Source organism: Gymnodraco acuticeps, unplaced genomic scaffold (assembly GCF_902827175.1).
Source record: "Gymnodraco acuticeps unplaced genomic scaffold, fGymAcu1.1, whole genome shotgun sequence".
Taxonomy (NCBI): Eukaryota; Metazoa; Chordata; class Actinopteri; order Perciformes; family Bathydraconidae; genus Gymnodraco; species Gymnodraco acuticeps.
This window is the reverse complement of record NW_022990526.1, coordinates 702,131-727,063: the sequence shown is the minus strand read 5'-3', so window position 1 is coordinate 727,063 and position 24,933 is coordinate 702,131. Positions and strand designations below refer to the sequence as shown.

The following is a 24,933-nucleotide window of genomic DNA, read 5'->3' as shown; positions in this document are numbered from 1 at the left end:
TAAATATCATCATTTGATCCTTGGCACCCCCCTGCTCGGCCATATCTGTATACTTGTATGAGCTATTATTCTCTATACTCTGCAGAATCAACCTGAAATGCATCCTGTGGCCTTGTCACTAATGTATGTCGAAGTTTCCAATTCTTTAAACTGGAAAATACCAATGGAAAGTGAAGTCATCAAGTTCACAGCTGTTGGACTCTTATTCTAAGTTATGTGAAAAAAATAGTTGTAGTCTGCCAAGTCAAATGTGCTGTTGAGCCAGTTGAGGTAATGCAGAAAAAGTGTGCTTGTTTGTACAGTTTGGATAGAATAAAAATGCCTAATGGAACATTTCTGCTGCCATCTTTGGACAGTTAAGGATATCCCCCTCTGTAGAGTTTATTATTATCTTCAAACATTGACATATGATGGTTACAATTGATATTATTTATAAGCTGTTAAAGCTCAAGCATCTTTAAGCCTTTAGAACAGCTGCACCCTGATAGATTAGTTTTTTTTAATTGTGTTTTTAAAGATAAAAACCAAGATATCATGGAATGAAATTGACATACCTACCTTGTTTAGCAGATCATATTACGAAAAAGTAACCATGATTCTGTATTTTATTGTGTATTTTAAGATGATAAGAGGTATCCACTTCTCCTTTGCTTGGTAGTAGGCGTTCTCTCATCAAAATAGATTTCTAATTCTAAGTGGTTTTCCTGTCCACAGAGGTTCCTTCTCCTACAGACCTGCAGTTCTTCGAGGTGACGGACAACAAAATAGTTCTGACCTGGACCGGCCCATCCGGCTCCATCTCTGGTTACCGGGTTACCGCTCTCCCTGTGGAGGAGGGACACGATTCGATTTCGATGCTGATAACTCTTCCTGTAACACAAAATGCCTACATGGAAGTTACTAACCTAGTTCCAGGAAAACTGCACCGCTTCAGTGTCTACACCCTTCAAGGCAGAGAGGAGAGTCTACCACTTATTGGGGAGCAAACCACTAGTGAGTATGACAGTCAGATGCCCTCAGGTCTTCAAGGACATGACTTGCACTCAAACATCCGTCACTGATAGTTGATTTTCCTTCTACAGAGAAATTCATTAAAACTAGCGGCCCTGCGGAAGGTTTCAAAGCATGAAACGAATGATGGAGTGCTCTGGGAAATGTTCCGTAGTGTAATATATAATGTGTGTTCAGAAGCCCTGAAGCACAACACAGAAAAAAGAGATTTGGTGATGGAGTCTGATTTTCATTGTTTTCTGTCTTGTGTTTATGACATTTGGTTTTCCCAGGACAATCCTTTTAAGTAACCGTTTATCTGTGAAACTTAAAACAAATTATAGAAAGATGAAGGATCATTTTAGGTCACTTTAATTTCATCCAAAAAGGTGGACTATAGTTTTATTTCAGGATAATGGAGCTTGTTGTTGTAATACTCATTTTTGCCAAAAGAGGCTAAATTGCAACACTACCCAATTCTGTAAATGGGACTTGTATGATAAATGTTTTCTTCCTGTTGAACTATGTCCTTTCTTTTCCACTGTACCTGTATAACAATGGTCACGGCAAAACCAGTTTCTTCCATCACTAATTTTTGCCTCTGAGGGCTTCCGTACTTATTTTTCTTTCTTTCTTCCTTTTTCTTTTCTTCAAGGAGCTAAACCTGTGAAACCTCTTGTAAAGTCCTTCCTTCTTAACACAAAATCAAACTGTCCACATCTGACAGTGTTTATTGATGTTTCTTTTTAGAGCCTGACGCTCCGAGATATATCCGTTTCACCGAGGTGACTGAGGACAGTGCTGTGATGATGTGGTCCGCCCCTCATGGGAAAATCACCGGCTACCGTCTCTTCCTGACTGTGGAGGGCTCCAACCCCAAGCAGCTGCGCCTGCCCGCCCGCCTCTCTCAGTACACCCTCCTGAGCCTGAGGCCTGCTACCAAGTACACTGCTACGCTACATTCAGAGCAGGAGAACACGCTGAGTAGAGGAGAGAGCGCTGTGTTTACCACCAGTGAGTGTCTGATGCGTATAAACACAAATATAATGCACTGTTTTCTTGGGCTGCGCAACAAACAACAATTCATAATATGGACTAGTGCAATATCAAAATCACATTTAGCGCAATCATTGGTGTAGGCAAAATATTTGAAACCATCATTCTAATTAAATATTGTAGCACTGCCTACAAATGTATTTTTTCTTCCAGAACTGCCTGGTACGAAGTACACTGGGAACGACTTTGAGGTTACAGATAAAGGTGAGGACAACCTCTTTCTCTCTACAACACAAAGCACAGGTCAGCAGATACACAACACACTTTCATGTTTCTTTATTTTCCAATTCTCATAATAAAATACAGTTGCTCAACTTTAATAATGTTTCCAATCCCAAACCCGAAAGCAGCCTAATGAACATGTGGGAAGGATTATAAATCAAGTGATCCTTTCAAAAACAAGTGAAAAAGATGTGGTTGTAATTTTCCTTCTCACATTTAAATGGTTTCACAGCACCTGATGCTCCTGCTGATTATGAAGTGGGTACGGTGGGAGAAACTTCCATCAAGATCAGCTGGGAAAAACCAGTGACTCCAATCACTGGTATGTAACAGCCAACATGTTTCCCCATTTGTTGCTAGTTCAAACCCATCTGTGACCATTCCATATTCAAAATGATATGTAATATTTCTCTCTCCGCGCAGGCTATCGTGTGGTCTACACGCCTTCACTAGAAGGTGAAAGATCGGAGGTGACTCTCCCTGACACGGCAACATCTGTGACGCTGAGTGACCTCCTACCTGGGAAGCTGTACAACATCAGTATCTACTCTGTGGAGGACAGCCTGGAGAGCAAGCCTCTCTTTGTACAGGTCAACACCGCTGGAAATCCACTGCCTGGTAAAATACTTTTGTTAGGAAAAGCTTAAGTTGTTGAAAATAGCATCCGTGGTTGGTGTGCAATGTCCAAAATCTGCCTATTCTAATGATTCTGTTCTTTAAAGATCACCTATTAAGCCAAATCCACATTTTCATGTCTTTTATACATCAACATGTGTCCCCTCTGTGTAAAGAGACTCTGAACGATTCAGGGAAAAAGATTCGCTCACTTTTTGTCCTGATCCATTTATATAAAAACCTGTCTGAAAATGAGCTGATCAGATTTTGGCCACTTCATGATGTCATAACCATTTTTTGGCTTGTGTAACCATTAGCCAATCACCAACCAAGGTAACCCCCCCCCCCAATTTTATCACCTGAATCTCCTCCTAGAGCACCATTGTGTGTTTTTTAACTAAACATCTCTCAGAGGGGCGTGGGGAGGGGCTCCTTATTTTCATCTAAAGTAACAGACACAGAATCAGCACTTTGGAAACAGGGCTAACAGAGGGGATTATGGGATGCTGCAATCCACGATCTGTTTGGTATTTTTGAGCCGAACACTTCAGAGACATGTTTTGTATATATCTGAGACCTATAATATATTGATGAAAAACAGTATAATAGGGGACCTTTAAATATCATAATTTGATCATGTGCCCCCCCCCCCCCCCTGCATCACCCTATCTTTATACATGCATGACTTGCTCAAGTGAAGTGATCTGATCAAATAATATAACACATACTGTGTGTTCAGAAGCCCTGAAGTGCAAGTCAAACACATCACATCCTCTAACAGTGTTTGTTTCTTTTTAGAGCCTGACGCTCCGAGATATATCCGTTTCACCGAGGTGACTGAGGACAGTGCTGTGATGATGTGGTCCGCCCCTCATGGGAAAATCACCGGCTACCGTCTCTTCCTCACTGTGGAGGGCTCCAACCCCAAGAAGCTGCGCCTGCCCGCCCGCCTCTCTCAGTACACCCTCCTGAGCCTGAGGCCTGCTACCAAGTACACTGCTACGCTACATTCAGAGCAGGAGAACACGCTGAGTAGAGGAGAGAGCGCTGTGTTTACCACCAGTGAGTGTCTGATGCGTATAAACACAAATATAATGCACTGTTTTCTTGGGCTGCGCAACAAAAAATGATTTCCCCCAAATCATAATATGGACTAGTGCAATATCAAAATCACATTTAGCGCAATCATTGGTGTAGGCAGAATATTTGAAACCATCATTCTAATTAAATATTGTAGCACTGCCTAAAATGTATTTTTTCATTAGAACTGCCTGGTACGAAGTACACTGGGAACGTCTTTGAGGTTACAGATAAAGGTGAGGACAACCTCTTTCTCTCTACAACACAAAGCACAGGTCAGCAGATACACAACACACTTTCATGTTTCTTTATTTTCAAATTCTGACATAAAATTACAGTTGCTCAACTTTAATGTGTTGTTTCCAATCCCAAACCCGAAAGCAGCCTAATGAACATGTGGCAAGGATTATAAATCAAGTGATCCTTTCAAAAACAAGTGAAAAAGATGTGGTTGTAATTTTCCTTCTCACATTTAAATGGTTTCACAGCACCTGATGCTCCTGCTGATTATGAAGTGGGTACGGTGGGAGAAACTTCCATCAAGATCAGCTGGGAAAAACCAGTGGCTCCAATCACTGGTATGTAACAGCCAACATGTTTCCCCATTTGTTGCTAGTTCAAACCCATCTGTGACCATTCCATATTCAAAATGATATGTAATATTTCTCTCTCCGCGCAGGCTATCGTGTGGTCTACACGCCTTCACTAGAAGGTGAAAGATCGGAGGTGACTCTCCCTGACACGGCAACATCTGTGACGCTGAGTGACCTCCTACCTGGGAAGCTGTACAACATCAGTATCTACTCTGTGGAGGACAGCCTGGAGAGCAAGCCTCTCTTTGTACAGGTCAACACCGCTGGAAATCCACTGCCTGGTAAAATACTTTTGTTAGGAAAAGCTTAAGTTGTTGAAAATAGCATCCGTGGTTGGTGTGCAATGTCCAAAATCTGCCTATTCTAATGATTCTGTTCTTTAAAGATCACCTATTAAGCCAAATCCACATTTTCATGTCTTTTATACATAAACATGTGTCCCCTCTGTGTAAAGAGACTCTGAAAGTTTTAGGAATAAATATTCGCTCACTTTTTGTCCTGATCCATTTATATAAAAACCTGTCTGAAAATGAGCTGATCAGATTTTGGCCACTTTATGATGTCATAACGATTGTTTGGCTTGTGTAACCACTAGCCAATCACCAACCAAGGTAACCCCCCCCCCCATCTTATCACCTGAATTTCCTCCTAGAGCACCATTGTGTGTTTTTTAACCAAATATCTCGCAGAGGGGCGTGGGGAGGGGCTCCTTATTTTCATCTAAAGTAACAGACAGAGAATCAGCACTTTTGGAACCGGGGCTAAAACAGAGGGGATTATGGGATGCTACAATGCATGATCTGTTTGGTATTTGGAGCCAAACACTTCAGAGACATGTTTTGTATATATCTGAGACCTGTCAGGGTTGGGGAAAAATAGGACCCAAATGCAGAATGAGGAGGGAAGCAGGTTTCAAAATGGAACAAAAGGCGAGCTTTATTCACAAAAAGCTGAAAAAACAAGAATCCATGAATAGGTACAAGGCACGAGGTATTATCCAAACAAAAAGGGACTGTGACCAACATGAAGGGAGACATGAACGACAAATAATGAACCAACACTGAACACAGGAAGAGACTAAATACAGGGAGGGGTAATCACGAGACGAGAAACAGCCGGGCAGGGGAGGAGAAAAACAAGGGCAACAGGTGAACACAATCAGACACACCAGGTAAACTAACGACAGGGAGAACAGAACAGCAAAATAACCCCAAAACTAGACACACAAAAACTCAAACCCTGACAAGACCTATAATATATTAATGAAAAAAAGTATAATAGGGGACCTTTAAATATCATAATTTCATCATGTGCCCCCCCCCCCCTGCATCACCCTATCTTTATACATGTCTGACTTGCTCAAGTGAAGTCATCAAATAATATAACACATACTGTGTGTTCAGAAGCCCTGAAGTGCAAGTCAAACACATCACATCCTCTAACAGTGTTTATTGATGTTTCTTTTTAGAGCCTGACGCTCCGAGATATATCCGTTTCACCGAGGTGACTGAGGACAGTGCTGTGATGATGTGGTCCGCCCCTCATGGGAAAATCACCGGCTACCGTCTCTTCCTGACTGTGGAGGGCTCCAACCCCAAGCAGCTGCGCCTGCCCGCCCGCCTCTCTCAGTACACCCTCCTGAGCCTGAGGCCTGCTACCAAGTACACTGCTACGCTACATTCAGAGCAGGAGAACACGCTGAGTAGAGGAGAGAGCGCTGTGTTTACCACCAGTGAGTGTCTAATGCGTATAAACACAAATATAATGCACTGTTCTATTTCGTCCCTACTGACCGCCAGAGGCGGTGCTTTAAGCACTGGATATGTCCATCGCGCGCATGCGCAGCTCGAGTACCAATAACAACAAAGTCACCTGTGACCCACGTGACACCGGCTATATCAGCCGGTGTCGTCAGAGGATCTGTTCCTTTAATCTTCTCGCTGCGCGAGGGTACCGTGGCTACATTTTTGTAGCCTACAGCGTTCAGATTTGAACGTTTGATCTGAGGGATTGCTCTGCAAGCAGCTGGCCGCGTGCAGCTTCGTGACTGACAGTCGGAGCTACGGGTCGTTAACGCGTCCTCCAGGAGCTGTGGCCGGCTGTGCGCTGTGCAGAGCCTCGACAGACAGGTTGGTGTCAGCTTGTTGCTGGTGATGGCTGTGTCCCCGCACCCTCTCCCATCCAAGTTGTCCTGATTGCTGTCTTATTTTTTGTTTGGCTTAGACTTTCTGGTGACGACAGTGTTCCCGCTTCCTCTCCCATAAAGTTGCCCTTATGCTCTTTTGAAAGTTCTGCTTGTGGCGTTGTGCCCGAGCTATCATTAGCATTTGAGTCCCAGCTTTGGCTGTGTCCCTCATTCAATTTAGTATGGAAAGCCCAGAGTGTCATATTTTAAACCGGTTTTTCGTTTAGATGCAGAGAGTAAGGTAAGTACTTTCTATGTCTTAGAAGCTATTATCTGGTCTTAACATTTGTGTTCTGACTTGGTCGCTTGATTGTTAGCAGCAGCCGCTTGGCTAACACCTTGCTGTTAAGCTTAACTATTAACTCAGCCGGTGAGGGCAGCGCTCCCGCTCCCGGTAACATAGGGTTTGATTGCAGTAGCGCTAGATCATTGTATTACTGCTCCTAGTACTAGACTCCTAGCACTAGGATGATATGCAGAGAACATCTTCACTGCGGGTGCTGTGTGCTCCGCATGTGCGGTTACTACTGTAACCATGGCCTACGGTTCTATGCGGGCTGTTCTCTTTCTTAGAAGCTAATTATCTGGTCTTAACATTGTGTTCTGACTTGGTTGCTTGATTGTTAGCAGCAGCCGCTTGGCTAACACCTTGCATGTACTGTTAAGCTTCATTATTTAGCTCAGCCGGTGAGGGCAGTGCTCTCGCTCCCGCTCCCGGTAAACGCATGGTATGGTTGCAGTAGCGCTATATCGTTGTATTTACTGCTCCTAGTACTAGACTCCTAGCACTAGGACGATATGCAGAGAAAAATCTTCACTGTGTGTGCTGTGTGCTCTGCATGTGTGGCCATTAAGGAGGATTTCATCCTCCCAATATTATATTATCTAGTGGGCAGCCGTTTGGCTGACAGTTTTCGGCACCGGCCACAGTTACTACTGTAACTAAGGTGCTAAGCCGTAAGTACTGGCCATAATTACTACTGTAACTACGGTTCCAAGCCGTGTAAGTACTGGCCATAGTCAATACCGTAACTACGGCTCTATGCTGTGTAAGTACTGGCCATAGTTACTACTGTAACTACGGTTTTAAGCCGTAAGTACTGGCCATAGTTACTACTGTAACTACGGTTCCAAGCTGTGCAAGTACTGGCCATAGTCAATACCGTAAACGGCTCTATGCTGTGTAAGTACTGGTCATAGTTACTACTGTAACTACGGTTCCAAGCCATGTAAGTACTGGCCATAGTTACTACTGTAACTACGGTTCCAAGCCGTGCAAGTACTGGCCAGAGTTACTACTGTAACTACGGCTCTATGCTGTGTAAGTTCTGGCCATAGTTACGACTGTAACTACGGTTCTAAGCCGTGTAAGTACTGGCCATAGTTACTACTGTAACTACGGTTATAACTTATATGCCGTGTGAGCACTGGCCATGGTTACTGCTGTAACTACGGCTCTGTGCTGTTCTCTTCTTTAGAAGCTAGTTATCTGGTCTTAAACATGTGTGTTATTTGACTTGATCTCGCTTGATCGGCTAACGTCTTGCGTGTACTGTTAAGCTTCTTTATTTTACCCAGCTAGGTGAAGGCAGTGCTCTCGCTCCCGCTCCCTCTACCGGAAATGCGGATGTAGCTACAGTACATCCCTTTTTCTGTTCGGTGAGTAGTAGCACCGCTCTACTCTTCCCGTTCAGCAGGTAGCTGGTGAAGGCTGTGTTCCCGCACCCGCACCCGCTCCCGGTTACGCTGCATCTGGCATTCGTCTCTAACTTAACCAGTGAAGGCAGTGTTCTCGCCCCCGCTCCTGGTAGACGCTGAACTGCCTCGCTTTTCCGTTAAGCAGGTAGCCGGTGAATGCTGTGTTCCCGCACCCGCTCCTGGTTACGCTGCATCTGGCATTCGTCTCTAACTCAACCAGTGAAGGCAGTGTTCTCGCCCCCGCTCCTGGTAGACGCTGAACTGCCTCGTTTTTCCGTTAAGCCGGTAGCTGGTGAAGGCTGTGTTCCCGCACCCGCTCCCGGTTACGATGCATCTGGCATTCGTCTCTAACTCAACCAGTGAAGGCAGTTCTCGCCCCCGCTCCTGGTAGACGCCAAACTGCCTCGTTTTTCCGTTAAGCAGGTAGTCGGTGAAGGCTGTGTTCCCGCACCCGCTCCCGGTTACGCTGCATCTGGCATTCGTCTCTAACTCAACCAGTGAAGGCAGTTCTCGCCCCCGCTCCTGGTAGACGCCAAACTGCCTCGTTTTTCCATTAAGCAGGTAGCCGGTGAAGGCTGTGTTCCCGCACCCGCTCCCGGTTACGCTGCATCTGGCATTCGTCTCTAACTCAACCAGTGAAGGCAGTGTTTTCGCCCCCGCTCCTGGTGGATGCTGAACTGCCTTGTTTTTCTGTTAAGCAGGTAGCTGGTGAAGGCTGTGTTCCCGCACCCGCTCCCGGTTACGCTGCATCTGGCATTCGTCTCTAACTCAACCAGTGAAGGTAGTGTTCTCGCCCCCGCTCCTGGTAGACGCGGAACTGCCCTGTTTTTCAGTTAAGCAGGTAGCTGGTGAAGGCTGTGTTCCCGCACCCGCTCCCGGTTATGCTGCATCTGGCATTCGTCTCTAACTCAGCCGGCAGTGTTCTCGCCCCCGCTCCTGGTAGACGCTGAACTGCCGTGTTTATTAATCCAGCCAGGTGAAGGCAGTGCTCTCGCTCCCGCTCCCTCTGCCGGTAACGTGGGTGTAATTACATCCCTCTTTCTGTTCGGCGAGTAGCAGCAACGCTCTACTCTTTCCATTAAGCAGGTAGCTGGTGAAGGCTTTGTTCCCGCACCCGCTCCCGGCTACGCTGCATCTGGCTACCTACAGAATGGCTCATTCATGTAGCGCCTGTATGGCTTCTTTTGAGCCCGAGGACGGCCACGACTGCTGCCCCTCCTATCTCTGGCGGTCAGTGGGGACGAAATGTGAGCATCTGAGGGAGGTTCTCACGGTAAACGCCTGCATGAGCTGTAGCTGCATGCCTCGGGCGCTCAGAGTGGCTAGAATCACTGAGGTGGAACGTCTGGCAGCAGCCAACAGACACCTCTCCTTGTCACATCCTCCTCCAGATCAATTCGGCCGTTCCCGGCGACTTGAGGGAGCGATGGCTATGTGTGCTCCCCCCAATAGAAGGACTAGAAACAGGCTGTCCTCTAAAGTGGATCGGCTAGCTGCCGATAGGGGCATGATGAAGTCGCCTCTTGGCCCTTCAGCCTGGGCCCGGTGTAGGGGCTGCTAGCGGGCCGCCTGTCGTCCCCCCCCCCCCCCCCTTCGGTTGACGCCCCTCCTTCGGTTGACGCACCTCCTTCGGTTGGCGCACCTCCTTCGGCTGACGCACCTCCTTCGGTTGACGCACCTCTGTATGAGGACGCCTTGTCGCTGGTACAGACTCGTCGCCAGGTTTCGCTGGCCCAGTTACCACTAACGGAGGCATGTAGGAGAGTCCTCCGTAGCGTACCAGTCGAGCCAGGGGAGCTGTTTAGGTCAGCTGCCCTGGAGGCACTGGAGCGTGCCGCCCAAGCTAGGCAGACCAGGCAGCAGCTCTCGGGTCTTCGCAGACCTGTGCCCACTCCCAGCAGGCCCAGGGGCCGCTCTAGCAGCCGCACTCAGCCGCCGGATTACAGGGGTGGTCTGCAGAGGTCTTAGCGGCGCGACCCAATGACTTTCGTGCCCCAGGTCGTCCGACTTCCTGACGGCCTTGTGCCCCAAAGCCTTACCGGCGCCCCCCAAGAGGCTCCAGGGGCCGGGGGGCTGGGCCCTGAAATCCCGGGGGCGGTCGTCGGCTGCTTTCCCAGCAGCAGCTCAGTTACTGTTACAGCAGCTCAGTTACTGTTACTCAGTACTTCCGTCCCTTGGGTGGTTTTCACCTTAACCCAGGGGTACGGACCGCAGCTCCGGCCCCTAGCCTTCGGCTGGGTCTAATTGACAGTCGTCAGCGATCCGGCAGGGGCCCTAGCTCTGGCCCAAGAGTTGGCCGTCCTTCTGTCCAAGGACGCAATCAAGCCAGTAAGACCCTCTGCTTAGCCCAGGGGGTTCTACTCGGCGTACTTTCTCGTGAGCAAGAAAGTCGGCGGATTTCGCCCGATCTTGGACCTCAGAGGAATCAACAGATTCCCGAAGGTGCTGCCATTCTATATGCTGACCACTGCATATGCACAGGTGGAGTGGTTCTCAACCGTGGACTTGAGGGATGCCTACTTCCACGTGGGCCGGGTAAGATGGTGCCTTATATTCAGTTCCTCCGGCCCTTGGGCAGACTGGCAGCTGCCTCGGCCGCTGGGCCCTTAGGCCCGCTGTCGTTGCGCCCCATGCAGATGTGGCTGAACAGCCTTCACTTGGACGCCAAGTGGCACAGGGAAGTCAGGGTGTCGCAGCATTGCCTCCACTCTCTGTCACGCTGGAGGGGCAGGGCCTATCTCCTAGTGGGCGTGCCCATGGGCGACATCCCATCCCGCCAGGAGACCATCACCATAGGTGCATGTCTCTCAGGGTGGGGTGCAGTGCGGCAGGGCAGGACCGTTCAGGGTCAGCGGTCTGCCCAGGAGAGTGCGCGCCAGGTCAACGTGCTAGAGCTTCGGGCTGTGCAGCTTGCACTCACGCACTTTCTACCCCAACTGGGGGGCAAGAATGTGCGTGTTCCTTGGGGACAGCATGTACGTTGTTGCTTAGACAACAGTCCCTTCTAGATAGTGGACATTCTCATTCCACTCTGAATTTATGTGGCTGCGATTTCTGCCCAACATGTTCGGGTCGACGGCGCCACGGCGGGGTGCCACAGGTCGGTGTCCCTCTTTATGAGAGGGGCTTTACGGCAGCGTCCCCCTAGCACCCCGAGGGCTCCGGCTTGGGACCTGCCCCTGCTGCCGGATGCCCGATCATCTCCTCCCTTCGAGCCCCTGGCCCAGGTGGGGCTTAGGTGGCTGCCCACGAAGGCAGCATTTCTGCTTGCCATAGCCTCAGGGAAGCGAGTCGGGGAGTTGCATGTCCTCTCCATAAACAATACATGCCCGAGGTGGGACTCTCAGGCGTTGCCCTTTGGGCAAATGTGGCATTCCTGCCCGGGGTCCTTCCACAAACCCACTTCAATCAGCCTGCCCAGCTGGCACGCTTTGACATTCAGGAGTACGGCACGTCGAAGTTGCTGTGCCCAGGGGGTGCCCAAAGGGCGTATATCAAGGCTACTGCCTGTATACGGCAGTAGGAGCAACTCTTGATTCTGCCCTGGCGGCACTAAAGGAGGTTATGCCCTCTAACCAGTGGCTGCCCCACTGGGTTGTCGATACCATCTCACAGGCTTACGGGGCCAGTGACCGCCCCCCTGCCATCAGGCTTAGATGCCACTCTACAAGGAGTATCTCAACATATTGGGCTGCCCTGAGGGTGGTGCCCCTGGAGACCATCTAAGTCGTGGGCGTCTTCTGGCACATTCTCCAGTTGTCATCAGGTCAATGTCGCTACTCCCCATTCTTTGGGCGTGGTCCTTTTGCCGAGCTCCGCTGTTTCCAGTGGTGAGCAAGGGCTTGGATTCTTCATGACATTGTTGGTATAAGTCATCCAGTGCTTAAAGCACCGCCTCTGGCGGTCAGTAGGGACGAAATAGAACGATAGTTACGGCTGTAACTACGGTTCTATGAGTCCCGGATGACCGCCAGAGTTCCCTGTCACTCAGAATTCTTGTGTGCTCGCGAGAAGATTCTGGGAACAGATCCTCTGACGACACCGGCTGATATAGCTGGTGTCACGTGGGTCACAGGTGAATTTGTTGTTATTGGTACTCGAGCTGCGCATGCGCGCGATGGACATATCCAGTGCTTAAAGCACCGCCTCTGGCGGTCATCCGGGACTCATAGAACCGTAGTTACAGCCGTAACTATCGTTTTCTATGGATGCGCAACAACAAATTATTTCCCCCAAATCATAATATGGACTAGTGCAATATCAAAATCGCATTTAGCGCAATCATTGGTGTAGGCAGAATATTTGAAACCATCATTCTAATAAAATATTGTAGCACTGCCTAAAATATTTTTTTTTTCATTAGAACTGCCTGGTACGAAGTACACTGGGAACGACTTTGAGGTTACAGATAAAGGTGAGGACAACCTCTTTCTCTCTACAACACAAAGCACAGGTCAGCAGATACACAACACACTTTCATGTTTCTTTATTTTCCAATTCTCACAATAAATTACAGTTGCTCAACTTTAATGTGTTGTTTCCAATCCCAAACCCGAAAGCAGCCTAATGAACATGTGGGAAGGATTATAAATCAAGTGATCCTTTCAAAAACAAGTGAAAAAGATGTGGTTGTAATTTTCCTTCTCACATTTAAATGGTTTCACAGCACCTGATGCTCCTGTTGATTATGAAGTGGGTACGGTGGGAGAAACTTCCATCAAGATCAGCTGGGAAAAACCAGTGGCTCCAATCACTGGTATGTAACAGCCAACATATTTCCCCATTTGTTGCTAGTTCAAACCCATCTGTGACCATTCCATATTCAAAATGATATGTAATATTTCTCTCTCCGCGCAGGCTATCGTGTGGTCTACACGCCTTCACTAGAAGGTGAAAGATCGGAGGTGACTCTCCCTGACACGGCAACATCTGTGACACTGAGTGACCTCCTACCTGGGAAGCTGTACAACATCAGTATCTACTCTGTGGAGGACAGCCTGGAGAGCAAGCCTCTCTTTGTACAGGTCAACACCGCTGGAAATCCACTGCCTGGTAAAATACTTTTGTTAGGAAAAGCTTAAGTTGTTGAAAATAGCATCCGTGGTTGGTGTGCAATGTCCAAAATCTGCCTATTCTAATGATTCTGTTCTTTAAAGATCACCTATTAAGCAAAATCCACATTTTCATGTCTTTTATACATCAACATGTGTCCCCTCTGTGTAAAGAGACTCTGAACGATTCAGGGAAAAAGATTCGCTCACTTTTTGTCCTGATCCATTTATATAAAAACCTGTCTGAAAATGAGCTGATCAGATTTTGGCCACTTCATGATGTCATAACCATTTTTTGGCTTGTGTAACCATTAGCCAATCACCAACCAAGGTAACCCCCCCCCCCCCCCCCCCGTTTTATCACCTGAATCTCCTCCTAGAGCACCATTGTGTGTTTTTTAACCAAACATCTCTCAGAGGGGCGTGGGGAGGGGCTCCTTATTTTCATCTAAAGTAACAGACACAGAATCAGCACTTTGGAAACAGGGCTAACAGAGGGGATTATGGGATGCTGCAATCCACGATCTGTTTGGTATTTTTGAGCCGAACACTTCAGAGACATGTTTTGTATATATCTGAGACCTATAATATTTTGATGAAAAAAAGTATAATAGTGGACCTTTAAATATCATAATTTGATCATGTATCCCCCCCCCCCCGCCCCCTGCATCACCCTATCTTTATACATGTCTGATTTGCTCAAGTGAAGTCATCAAATAATATAACACATACTGTGTGTTCAGAAGCCCTGAAGTGCAAGTCAAACACATCACATCCTCTAACAGTGTTATTGATGTTTCTTTTTAGAGCCTGACGCTCCGAGATATATCCGTTTCACCGAGGTGACTGAGGACAGTGCTGTGATGATGTGGTCCGCCCCTCATGGGAAAATCACCGGCTACCGTCTCTTCCTCACTGTGGAGGGCTCCAACCCCAAGCAGCTGCGCCTGCCCGCCCGCCTCTCTCAGTACACCCTCCTGAGCCTGAGGCCTGCTACCAAGTACACTGCTACGCTACATTCAGAGCAGGAGAACTCACTGAGTAGAGGAGAGAGCGCTGTGTTTACCACTAGTGAGTGTCTAATGCGTATAAACACAAATATAATGCACTGTTTTCTTGGGCTGCGCAACAAACAACAATTCATAATATGGACTAGTGCAATATCAAAATCACATTTAGCGCAATCATTGGTGTAGGCAGAATATTTGAAACCATCATTCTAATTAAATATTGTAGCACTGCCTACAAATGTATTTTTTCTTCCAGAACTGCCTGGTACGAAGTACACTGGGAACGTCTTTGAGGTTACAGATAAAGGTGAGGACAACCTCTTTCTCTCTACAACACAAAGCACAGGTCAGCAGATACACAACACACTTTCATGTTTCTTTATTTTCAAATTCTCACAATAAAATACAGTTGCTCAACTTTAATGTGTTGTTTCCAATCCCAAACCCGAAAGCAGCCTAATGAACATGTGGGAAGGATTATAAATCAAGTGATCCTTTCAAAAACAAGTGAAAAATATGTGGTTGTAATTTTCCTTCTCACATTTAAATGGTTTCACAGCACCTGATGCTCCTGCTGATTATGAAGTGGGTACGGTGGGAGAAACTTCCATCAAGATCAGCTGGGAAAAACCAGTGGCTCCAATCACTGGTATGTAACAGCCAACATGTTTCCCCATTTGTTGCTAGTTCAAACCCATCTGTGACCATTCCATATTCAAAATGATATGTAATATTTCTCTCTCCGCGCAGGCTATCGTGTGGTCTACACGCCTTCACTAGAAGGTGAAAGATCGGAGGTGACTCTCCCTGACACGGCAACATCTGTGACACTGAGTGACCTCCTACCTGGGAAGCTGTACAACATCAGTATCTACTCTGTGGAGGACAGCCTGGAGAGCAAGCCTCTCTTTGTACAGGTCAACACCGCTGGAAATCCACTGCCTGGTAAAATACTTTTGTTAGGAAAAGCTTAAGTTGTTGAAAATAGCATCCGTGGTTGGTGTGCAATGTCCAAAATCTGCCTATTCTAATGATTCTGTTCTTTAAAGATCACCTATTAAGCCAAATCCACATTTTCATGTCTTTTATACATAAACATGTGTCCCCTCTGTGTAAAGAGACTCTGAACGATTCAGGGAAAAAGATTCACTCACTTTTTGTCCTGATCCATTTATATAAAAACCTGTCTGAAAATGAGCTGATCAGATTTTGGCCACTTTATGATGTCATAACGATTTTTTGGCTTGTGTAACCATTAGCCAATCACCAACCAAGGTAACCCCCCCCCCCCCCCCCATCCCCATCCCCCATCCCCCATCTTATCACCTGAATTTCCTCCTAGAGCACCATTGTGTGTTTTTTAACCAAATATCTCGCAGAGGGGCGTGGGGAGTGGCTCCTTATTTTCATCTAAAGTAACAGACACAGAATCAGCACTTTGAACAGGGCTGAAACAGAGGGGTTTATGGGATGCTGCAATGATCTGTTTGGTGTTTGGAGCCAAGCACTTCAGAGACATGTTTTGTATATATCTGAGACCTATAATATATTGATGAAAGACAGTATAATAGGGGACCTTTAAATATCATAATTTGATCATGTGCCCCCCCCCCCCCCCCCTGCATCACCCTATCTTTATACATGTCTGACTTGCTCAAGTGAAGTGATCTGATCGAATAATATAACACATACTGTGTGTTCAGAAGCCCTGAAGTGCAAGTCAAACACATCACATCCTCTAACAGTGTTATTGATGTTTCTTTTTAGAGCCTGACGCTCCGAGATATATCCGTTTCACCGAGGTGACTGAGGACAGTGCTGTGATGATGTGGTCCGCCCCTCATGGGAAAATCACCGGCTACCGTCTCTTCCTGACTGTGGAGGGCTCCAACCCCAAGCAGCTGCGCCTGCCCGCCCGCCTCTCTCAGTACACCCTCCTGAGCCTGAGGCCTGCTACCAAGTACACTGCTACGCTACATTCAGAGCAGGAGAACACGCTGAGTAGAGGAGAGAGCGCTGTGTTTACCACCAGTGAGTGTCTGATGCGTATAAACACAAATATAATGCACTGTTTTCTAGGGATGTGCAACAAACAAATATTTTCCACAAACCATAATATGGACTAGTGCAATATCAAAATCACATTTAGCGCAATCATTGGTGTAGGCAGAATATTTGAAACCATCATTCTAATTAAATATTGTAGCACTGCCTACAAATGTATTTTTTCTTCCAGAACTGCCTGGTACGAAGTACACTGGGAACGACTTTGAGGTTACAGATAAAGGTGAGGACAACCTCTTTCTCTCTACAACACAAAGCACAGGTCAGCAGATACACAACACACTTTCATGTTTCTTTATTTTCCAATTCTCACAATAAAATACAGTTGCTCAACTTTAATGTGTTGTTTCCAATCCCAAACCCGAAAGCAGCCTAATGAACATGTGGCAAGGATTATAAATCAAGTGATCCTTTCAAAAACAAGTGAAAAAGATGTGGTTGTAATTTTCCTTCTCACATTTAAATGGTTTCACAGCACCTGATGCTCCTGCTGATTATGAAGTGGGTACGGTGGGAGAAACTTCCATCAAGATCAGCTGGGAAAAACCAGTGGCTCCAATCACTGGTATGTAACAGCCAACATGTTTCCCCATTTGTTGCTAGTTCAAACCCATCTGTGACCATTCCATATTCAAAATGATATGTAATATTTCTCTCTCCGCGCAGGCTATCGTGTGGTCTACACGCCTTCACTAGAAGGTGAAAGATCGGAGGTGACTCTCCCTGACACGGCAACATCTGTGACGCTGAGTGACCTCCTACCTGGGAAGCTGTACAACATCAGTATCTACTCTGTGGAGGACAGCCTGGAGAGCAAGCCTCTCTTTGTACAGGTCAACACCGCTGGAAATCCACTGCCTGGTAAAATACCTTTGTTAGGAAAAGCTTAAGTTGTTGAAAATAGCATCCGTGGTTGGTGTGCAATGTCCAAAATCTGCCTATTCTAATGATTCTGTTCTTTAAAGATCACCTATTAAGCCAAATCCACATTTTCATGTCTTTTATACATCAACATGTGTCCCCTCTGTGTAAAGAGACTCTGAACGATTCAGGGAAAATGATTCACTCACTTTTTGTCCTGATCCATTTACTTAAAAACCTGTCTGAAAATGAGCTGATCAGATTTTGGCCACTTTATGATGTCATAACCATTTTTTGGCTTGTGTAACCATTAGCCAATCACCAACCAAGGTAACCCCCCCCCCCCATTTTATCACCTGAATCTCCTCCTAGAGCACCATTGTGTGTTTTTTAACTAAACATCTCTCAGAGGGGCGTGGGGAGGGGCTCCTTATTTTCATCTAAAGTAACAGACACAGAATCAGCACTTTGGAAACAGGGCTAACAGAGGGGATTATGGGATGCTGCAATCCACGATCTGTTTGGTATTTTTGAGCCGAACACTTCAGAGACATGTTTTGTATATATCTGAGACCTATAATATATTGATGAAAAAAGTATAATAGGGGACCTTTAAATATCATAATTTGATCATGTGCCCCCCCCCCCCCTGCATCACCCTATCTTTATACATGCATGACTTGCTCAAGTGAAGTGATCTGATCGAATAATATAACACATACTGTGTGTTCAGAAGCCCTGAAGTGCAAGTCAAACACATCACATCCTCTAACAGTGTTATTGATGTTTCTTTTTAGAGCCTGACGCTCCGAGATATATCCGTTTCACCGAGGTGACTGAGGACAGTGCTGTGATGATGTGGTCCGCCCCTCATGGTAAAATCACCGGCTACCGTCTCTTCCTGACTGTGGAGGGCTCCAACCCCAAGCAGCTGCGCCTGCCCGCCCGCCTCTCTCAGTACACCCTCCTGAGCCTGAGGCCTGCTACCAAGTACACTGCTACGCTACATTCAGAGCAGGAGAACACGCTGAGTAGAGGAGAGAGCGCTGTGTTTACCACCAGTGAGTGTCTGATGCGTATAAACACAAATATAATGCACTGTTTTCTAGGGATGTGCAACAAACAAATATTTTCCACAATTCATAATATGGACTAGTGCAATATCAAAATCACATTTAGCGCAATCATTGGTGTAGGCAGAATATTTGAAACCATCATTTTAATTAAATATTGTAGCACTGCCTACAAATGTATTTTTTCTTCCAGAACTGCCTGGTACGAAGTACACTGGGAACGACTTTGAGGTTACAGATAAAGGTGAGGACAACCTCTTTCTCTCTACAACACAAAGCACAGGTCAGCAGATACACAACACACTTTCATGTTTCTTTATTTTCCAATTCTCACAATAAAATACAGTTGCTCAACTTTAATGTGTTGTTTCCAATCCCAAACCCGAAAGCAGCCTAATGAACATGTGGCAAGGATTATAAATCAAGTGATCCTTTCAAAAACAAGTGAAAAAGATGTGGTTGTAATTTTCCTTCTCACATTTAAATGGTTTCACAGCACCTGATGCTCCTGCTGATTATGAAGTGGGTACGGTGGGAGAAACTTCCATCAAGATCAGCTGGGAAAAACCAGTGGCTCCAATCACTGGTATGTAACAGCCAACATATTTCCCCATTTGTTGCTAGTTCAAACCCATCTGTGACCATTCCATATTCAAAATGATATGTAATATTTCTCTCTCCGCGCAGGCTATCGTGTGGTCTACACGCCTTCACTAGAAGGTGAAAGATCGGAGGTGACTCTCCCTGACACGGCAACATCTGTGACGCTGAGTGACCTCCTACCTGGGAAGCTGTACAACATCAGTATCTACTCTGTGGAGGACAGCCTGGAGAGCAAGCCTCTCTTTGTACAGGTCAACACCGCTGGAAATCCACTGCCTGGTAAAATACTTTTGTTAGGAAAAGCTTAAGTTGTTGAAAATAGCATCCGTGGTTGGTGTGCAATGTCCAAAATCTGCCTATTCTAATAATTCTGTTCTTTAAATATCATAATTTGATCATATGCCCCCCCTGCATCGCCCTATCTTTAGACATATTTGACTTGCTCTTCTTGTCTATCTTGTCTATTTTGCTCTGCAAAATAACCCTGAAATTCATCCTGTGGCCTTGTCACTTATCTATGTCGAAGTTTCCAATTCTTAAAACTGGAACATACCATTGGAAAGGAAATTCATCAAATAATGTAACATATACTGTGTGTTCAGAAGCCCTGAAGTGCAAGTCAAACACATCACATCCTCTAACAGTGTTATTGATGTTTCTTTTTAGAGCCTGACGCTCCGAGATATATCCGTTTCACCGAGGTGACTGAGGACAGTGCTGTGATGATGTGGTCCGCCCCTCATGGTAAAATCACCGGCTACCGTCTCTTCCTGACTGTGGAGGGCTCCAACCCCAAGCAGCTGCGCCTGCCCGCCCGCCTCTCTCAGTACACCCTCCTGAGCCTGAGGCCTGCTACCAAGTACACTGCTACGCTACATTCAGAGCAGGAGAACACGCTGAGTAGAGGAGAGAGCGCTGTGTTTACCACCAGTGAGTGTCTGATGCGTATAAACACAAATATAATGCACTGTTTTCTTGGGCTGCGCAACAAAAAATTATTTTCCACAAACCATAATATGGACTAGTGCAATATCAAAATCACATTTAGCGCAATCATTGGTGTAGGCAGAATATTTGAAACCATCATTCTAATAAAATATTGTAGCACTGCCTACAAATGTATTTTTTCTTCCAGAACTGCCTGGTACGAAGTACACTGGGAACGTCTTTGAGGTTACAGATAAAGGTGAGGACAACCTCTTTCTCTCTACAACACAAAGCACAGGTCAGCAGATACACAACACACTTTCATGTTTCTTTATTTTCAAATTCTGACATAAAATTACAGTTGCTCAACTTTAATGTGTTGTTTCCAATCCCAAACCCGAAAGCTGCCTAATGAACATGTGGGAAGGATTATAAATCAAGTGATCCTTTCAAAAACAAGTGAAAAAGATGTGGTTGTAATTTTCTTTCTCACATTTAAATGGTTTCACAGCACCTGATGCTCCTGTTGATTTGGAAGTGGATGAGGTGGAAGAAACTTCCATCATGATCAGCTGGGAAAAACCACTGGCTCCAATCACTGGTATGCTATACGACACATGTAACAGCCAACACGTTTCCCCATTTGTGGCTAGTTCAAACCCATCTGTGTCAATTACGTGACCCGTATTTTCTGTCTCTCCGTGCAGGCTATCGTGTGGTCTACAGGCCTTCACTAGAAGGTGAAAGCTCAGAGGTGACTCTCCCTGACACGGCAACATCTGTGACGCTGAGTGACCTCCTACCTGGGAAGCTGTACAACATCAGTATCTACTCTGTGGAGGACAGCCTGGAGAGCAAGCCTCTCTTTGTACAGGTCAACACCGCTGGAAATCCACTGCCTGGTAAAATACTTTTGTTAGGAAAAGCTTAAGTTGTTGAAAATAGCATCCGTGGTTGGTGTGCAATGTCCAAAATCTGCCTATTCTAATGATTCTGTTCTTTAAATATCATAATTTCATCATGTGCCCCCCCCCCCCCCCTGCATCACCCTATCTTTATACATGTCTGACTTGCTCAAGTGAAGTCATCAAATAATGTAACACACACTAGAGGCTTCTCAATACTCAAATTTCCCCTCCTCGACTCCTCGGTCCTCGGTCCTCCGGTAGTGACCCGGAAATGAATTTCAGCGCGCCATTTTGAAGGACGTCTCATTTCTCTAAATGCACACCGAGGATCGAGCGTCGAGGAGGCTCTCTGGAGGAGCTCTAACCGAGGATACACTGATGGTTCCTCCACGGCTCCTCCACGGATGCATTTCCGGGAACGGTGGAGGCGTGACGCACGGTCGGACTTATCTCAGCCAATGACAGCTCTGCATGCATCCCTTGGATATTATTTTAGAAACTGCTTTCATCGCATCGCGATGTTTCCAGAGAGAACAGCTGTGAGGTCCGTGCAGAAAGCAGAGCAGTGTGTATAATATATATCACTCAGTATAACAGGCCTACTCTCTTTATTTGCTATAGTTTAGTAGATATCTACAAACAAAGAGTCGATATTTTTCTAAGACCATTGCTTCACATAATAAAATACACAACGGCTTATGCTTTTGGAGCTGTAGGTGTGTGTGGTACAGTGTGCAGGTGTGTGTGGTACAGTGTGCAGGTGTGTGTGGTACAGTGTGTAGGTGTGTGTGGTACAGTGTGCAGGTGTGTGTGGTACAGTGTGCAGGTGTGTGTGGTACAGTGTGTAGGTGTGTGTGTGTGGTACAGTGTGTAGGTGTGTGTGTGTGGTACAGTGTGTAGGTGTGTGTGTGTGGTACAGTGTGTAGGTGTGTGTTGTACAGTGCGTAAATGCGGCGGACAGACGGGTCTCAGTTGGTTTGGTGTCCTCTGCTTACTTTTAATAGGCCTACTTGTAAATACAACTTTTGGCCCGTAATTTAAATTCCCCATTTCAGCGACCAGAGAGAGGGGGGATATAGCCTATCAGTCTCTGATTGTGTTACATTATTATGAGAGTGCTCTCATACTTTAAATTGTATATATTTATATAAATATATTTATGTGTGTGTGTCCGCATCTGTAGCCTGTTATTGTCTCATTATACCGCACTCTCAATGAATTCAAAGTAAATATGTGGGGGAACAATGTTCAGCTGATCTAACAGAGATACAGCGCTATGACAAAACACTCGACAGCTGATGCAGCTGTTGCCACGTAATAATGAACGGACGTCTCTTTAAAATGACCGCTCAGAGGAGAGGAGTTCTCATTTCTTTAAACGTCTGCTGCTTCCCCTCCTCTCTCCTCGGTTCCCCTCCTCGGTCCTGAGCTCGCATCTCCTGTGGGCGGGTCTAAGTCTCGAGGAGGGGAACCGAGGAGGGGAGTCGAGGAGGGGAAATTTGAGTATTGAGAAGCCTCTACTGTGTGTTCAGAAGCCCTGAAGTGCAAGTCAAACACATCACATCCTCTAACAGTGTTTGTTTCTTTTTAGAGCCTGACGCTCCGAGATATATCCGTTTCACCGAGGTGACTGAGGACAGTGCTGTGATGATGTGGTCCGCCCCTCATGGTAAAATCACCGGCTACCGTCTCTTCCTGACTGTGGAGGGCTCCAACCCCAAGCAGCTGCGCCTGCCCGCCCGCCTCTCTCAGTACACCCTCCTGAGCCTGAGGCCTGCTACCAAGTACACTGCTACGCTACATTCAGAGCAGGAGAACACGCTGAGTAGAGGAGAGAGCGCTGTGTTTACCACCAGTGAGTGTCTGATGCGTATAAACACAAATATAATGCACTGTTTTCTAGGGATGCGCAACAAAAAATTATTTTCCACAAATCATAATATGGACTAGTGCAATATCAAAATCACATTTAGCGCAATCATTGGTGTAGGCAGAATATTTGAAACCATCATTCTAATTAAATATTGTAGCACTGCCTAAAATGTATTTTTTCTTCCAGAACTGCCTGGTACGAAGTACACTGGGAACGACTTTGAGGTTACAGATAAAGGTGAGGACAACCTCTTTCTCTCTACAACACAAAGCACAGGTCAGCAGATACACAACACACTTTCATGTTTCTTTATTTTCTAAGTCTGACATAAAATTACAGTTGCTCAACTTTAATTTGTTGTTTCCAATCCCAAACCCGAAAGCAGCCTAATGAACATGTGGCAAGGATTATAAATCAAGTGATCCTTTAAAAAACAAGTGAAAAAGATGTGGTTGTAATTTTCTTTCTCACATTTAAATGGTTTCACAGCACCTGATGCTCCTGTTGATTTGGAAGTGGATGAGGTGGAAGAAACTTCCATCATGATCAGCTGGGAAAAACCACTGGCTCCAATCACTGGTATGCTACGACACATGTAACAGCCAACACGTTTCCCCATTTGTGGCTAGTTCAATCCGATCTGTGTCAATTACGTGACCCGTATTTTCTGTCTCTCCGCGCAGGCTATCGTGTGGTCTACAGGCCTTCACTAGAAGGTGAAAGCTCAGAGGTGACTCTCCCTGACACGGCAACATCTGTGACACTGAGTGACCTCCTACCTGGGAAGCTGTACAACATCAGTATCTACTCTGTGGAGGACAGCCTGGAGAGCAAGCCTCTCTTTGTACAGGTCAACACCGCTGGAAATCCACTGCCTGGTAAAATGACCAAAATCTGCCTATTCTAAAGATTCTGTTCTTTAAATATCATAATTTCATCATGTGCCCCCCCCCCCCCCCCTGCATCACCCTATCTTTATACATGTCTGACTTGCTCAAGTGAAGTCATCAAATAATATAACACATACTGTGTGTTCAGAAGCCCTGAAGTGCAAGTCAAACACATCACATCCTCTAACAGTGTTTATTGATGTTTCTTTTTAGAGCCTGACGCTCCGAGATATATCCGTTTCACCGAGGTGACTGAGGACAGTGCTGTGATGATGTGGTCCGCCCCTCATGGGAAAATCACCGGCTACCGTCTCTTCCTGACTGTGGAGGGCTCCAACCCCAAGCAGCTGCGCCTGCCCGCCCCGCCTCTCTCAGTACACCCTCCTGAGCCTGAGGCCTGCTACCAAGTACACTGCTACGCTACATTCAGAGCAGGAGAACACGCTGAGTAGAGGAGAGAGCGCTGTGTTTACCACCAGTGAGTGTCTGATGCGTATAAACACAAATATAATGCACTGTTTTCTTGGGCTGTGCAACAAAAAAATGTTTCCGAGAGTTTATCAAAAGAGGATTAAACTGATTATTGTTATTATTTTTTGGTAAAGAGGGTATTGTTTTTCATCTTCAATAATTCATGTTTCATGTAGTATACAAAAGATAAGTATTATAAGATGAGTAGAAGAAACTTGCAATATGGATACAGATGACTGGAAAACTCACACAAAACACCTTTTCTCTGCCTGTGTTTGTAGATTCTTCAATGGGCAGCGCTCCTAAATTCAGCACTGATGTGACTGACACCTCCATTGTAATCTCCTGGACTCCAGTTCCCCGTGTTGGATACAAGGTACACTTATTGCTAATGGATATCCCACCACCCACATATTCATAAATCTGCTGTCCCATGTTGGCCCTTTGAAATGAACTGGTTTGTGATTGCGTTCATTCCCGTTTTCATTTTGTTGTACGGTGGCCAACAAGCTACCACAGCCCAAAACACTTTACTTTAAGAGAAAAGTGCTGCACAAAAACATTGCAAATACAAAAACATTAATTTGCCAAAACAAATGCAAATGAAAAAATATCTTTGATAACTTGACAACACATGCGCATGCTTTACTAAGAGCGCTGCGTAAACATTTTCTGGCCGTTGTCACGTGTCGGCCACCGTACATTTCTCCTTGAAAGCAGATTCTATTTCTTCTTAGTTAGGTGTAGGCCCTGTTTAGGTTAG

General features: G+C 46.0%; 1 protein-coding gene across 19 annotated transcripts in view; it reads left to right on the top strand.

Moving 5' to 3' along the window:
- fn1a (fibronectin 1a) overlaps positions 1 to 24,933 on the top strand; it is a 55,856-nt gene that overhangs the window by 16,317 nt on the left and 14,606 nt on the right. The window contains exons 19-49 of one of the 19 annotated variants that reach the window (XR_004570134.1): positions 715 to 993; positions 1,741 to 2,004; positions 2,200 to 2,250; positions 2,501 to 2,590; positions 2,692 to 2,886; positions 3,682 to 3,945; positions 4,149 to 4,238; positions 4,452 to 4,541; positions 4,643 to 4,837; positions 6,025 to 6,288; positions 12,803 to 12,853; positions 15,060 to 15,149; positions 15,251 to 15,445; positions 16,268 to 16,531; positions 16,707 to 16,826; positions 17,040 to 17,129; positions 17,231 to 17,425; positions 18,223 to 18,486; positions 18,692 to 18,781; positions 18,995 to 19,084; positions 19,186 to 19,380; positions 19,768 to 20,031; positions 20,237 to 20,326; positions 20,540 to 20,629; positions 20,736 to 20,930; positions 22,528 to 22,791; positions 22,996 to 23,085; positions 23,299 to 23,388; positions 23,493 to 23,687; positions 23,913 to 24,177; positions 24,452 to 24,546. Coding sequence is in view for 2 of the 19 variants with exons in the window: in XM_034227235.1 (XP_034083126.1) it covers positions 715 to 993; positions 1,741 to 2,004; positions 2,170 to 2,289; positions 2,501 to 2,590; positions 2,692 to 2,886; positions 3,682 to 3,945; positions 4,149 to 4,238; positions 4,452 to 4,541; positions 4,643 to 4,837; positions 6,025 to 6,288; positions 12,803 to 12,892; positions 13,106 to 13,195; positions 13,297 to 13,491; positions 14,298 to 14,561; positions 24,452 to 24,546 (2,585 nt within the window). In the remaining 17 variants the exon portion in view is untranslated. Of the gene's footprint in view, positions 1 to 714; positions 994 to 1,740; positions 2,005 to 2,169; positions 2,290 to 2,500; positions 2,591 to 2,691; positions 2,887 to 3,681; positions 3,946 to 4,148; positions 4,239 to 4,451; positions 4,542 to 4,642; positions 4,838 to 6,024; positions 6,289 to 12,802; positions 12,893 to 13,105; positions 13,196 to 13,296; positions 13,492 to 14,297; positions 14,562 to 15,059; positions 15,150 to 15,250; positions 15,446 to 16,267; positions 16,532 to 16,706; positions 16,827 to 17,039; positions 17,130 to 17,230; positions 17,426 to 18,222; positions 18,487 to 18,691; positions 18,782 to 18,994; positions 19,085 to 19,185; positions 19,381 to 19,767; positions 20,032 to 20,236; positions 20,327 to 20,539; positions 20,630 to 20,735; positions 20,931 to 22,527; positions 22,792 to 22,995; positions 23,086 to 23,298; positions 23,389 to 23,492; positions 23,688 to 23,912; positions 24,178 to 24,451; positions 24,547 to 24,933 lie in introns of all 19 variants that reach the window. The other 18 variants (XR_004570126.1, XR_004570132.1, XR_004570129.1 and 15 more) reach the window with 18 other exon arrangements.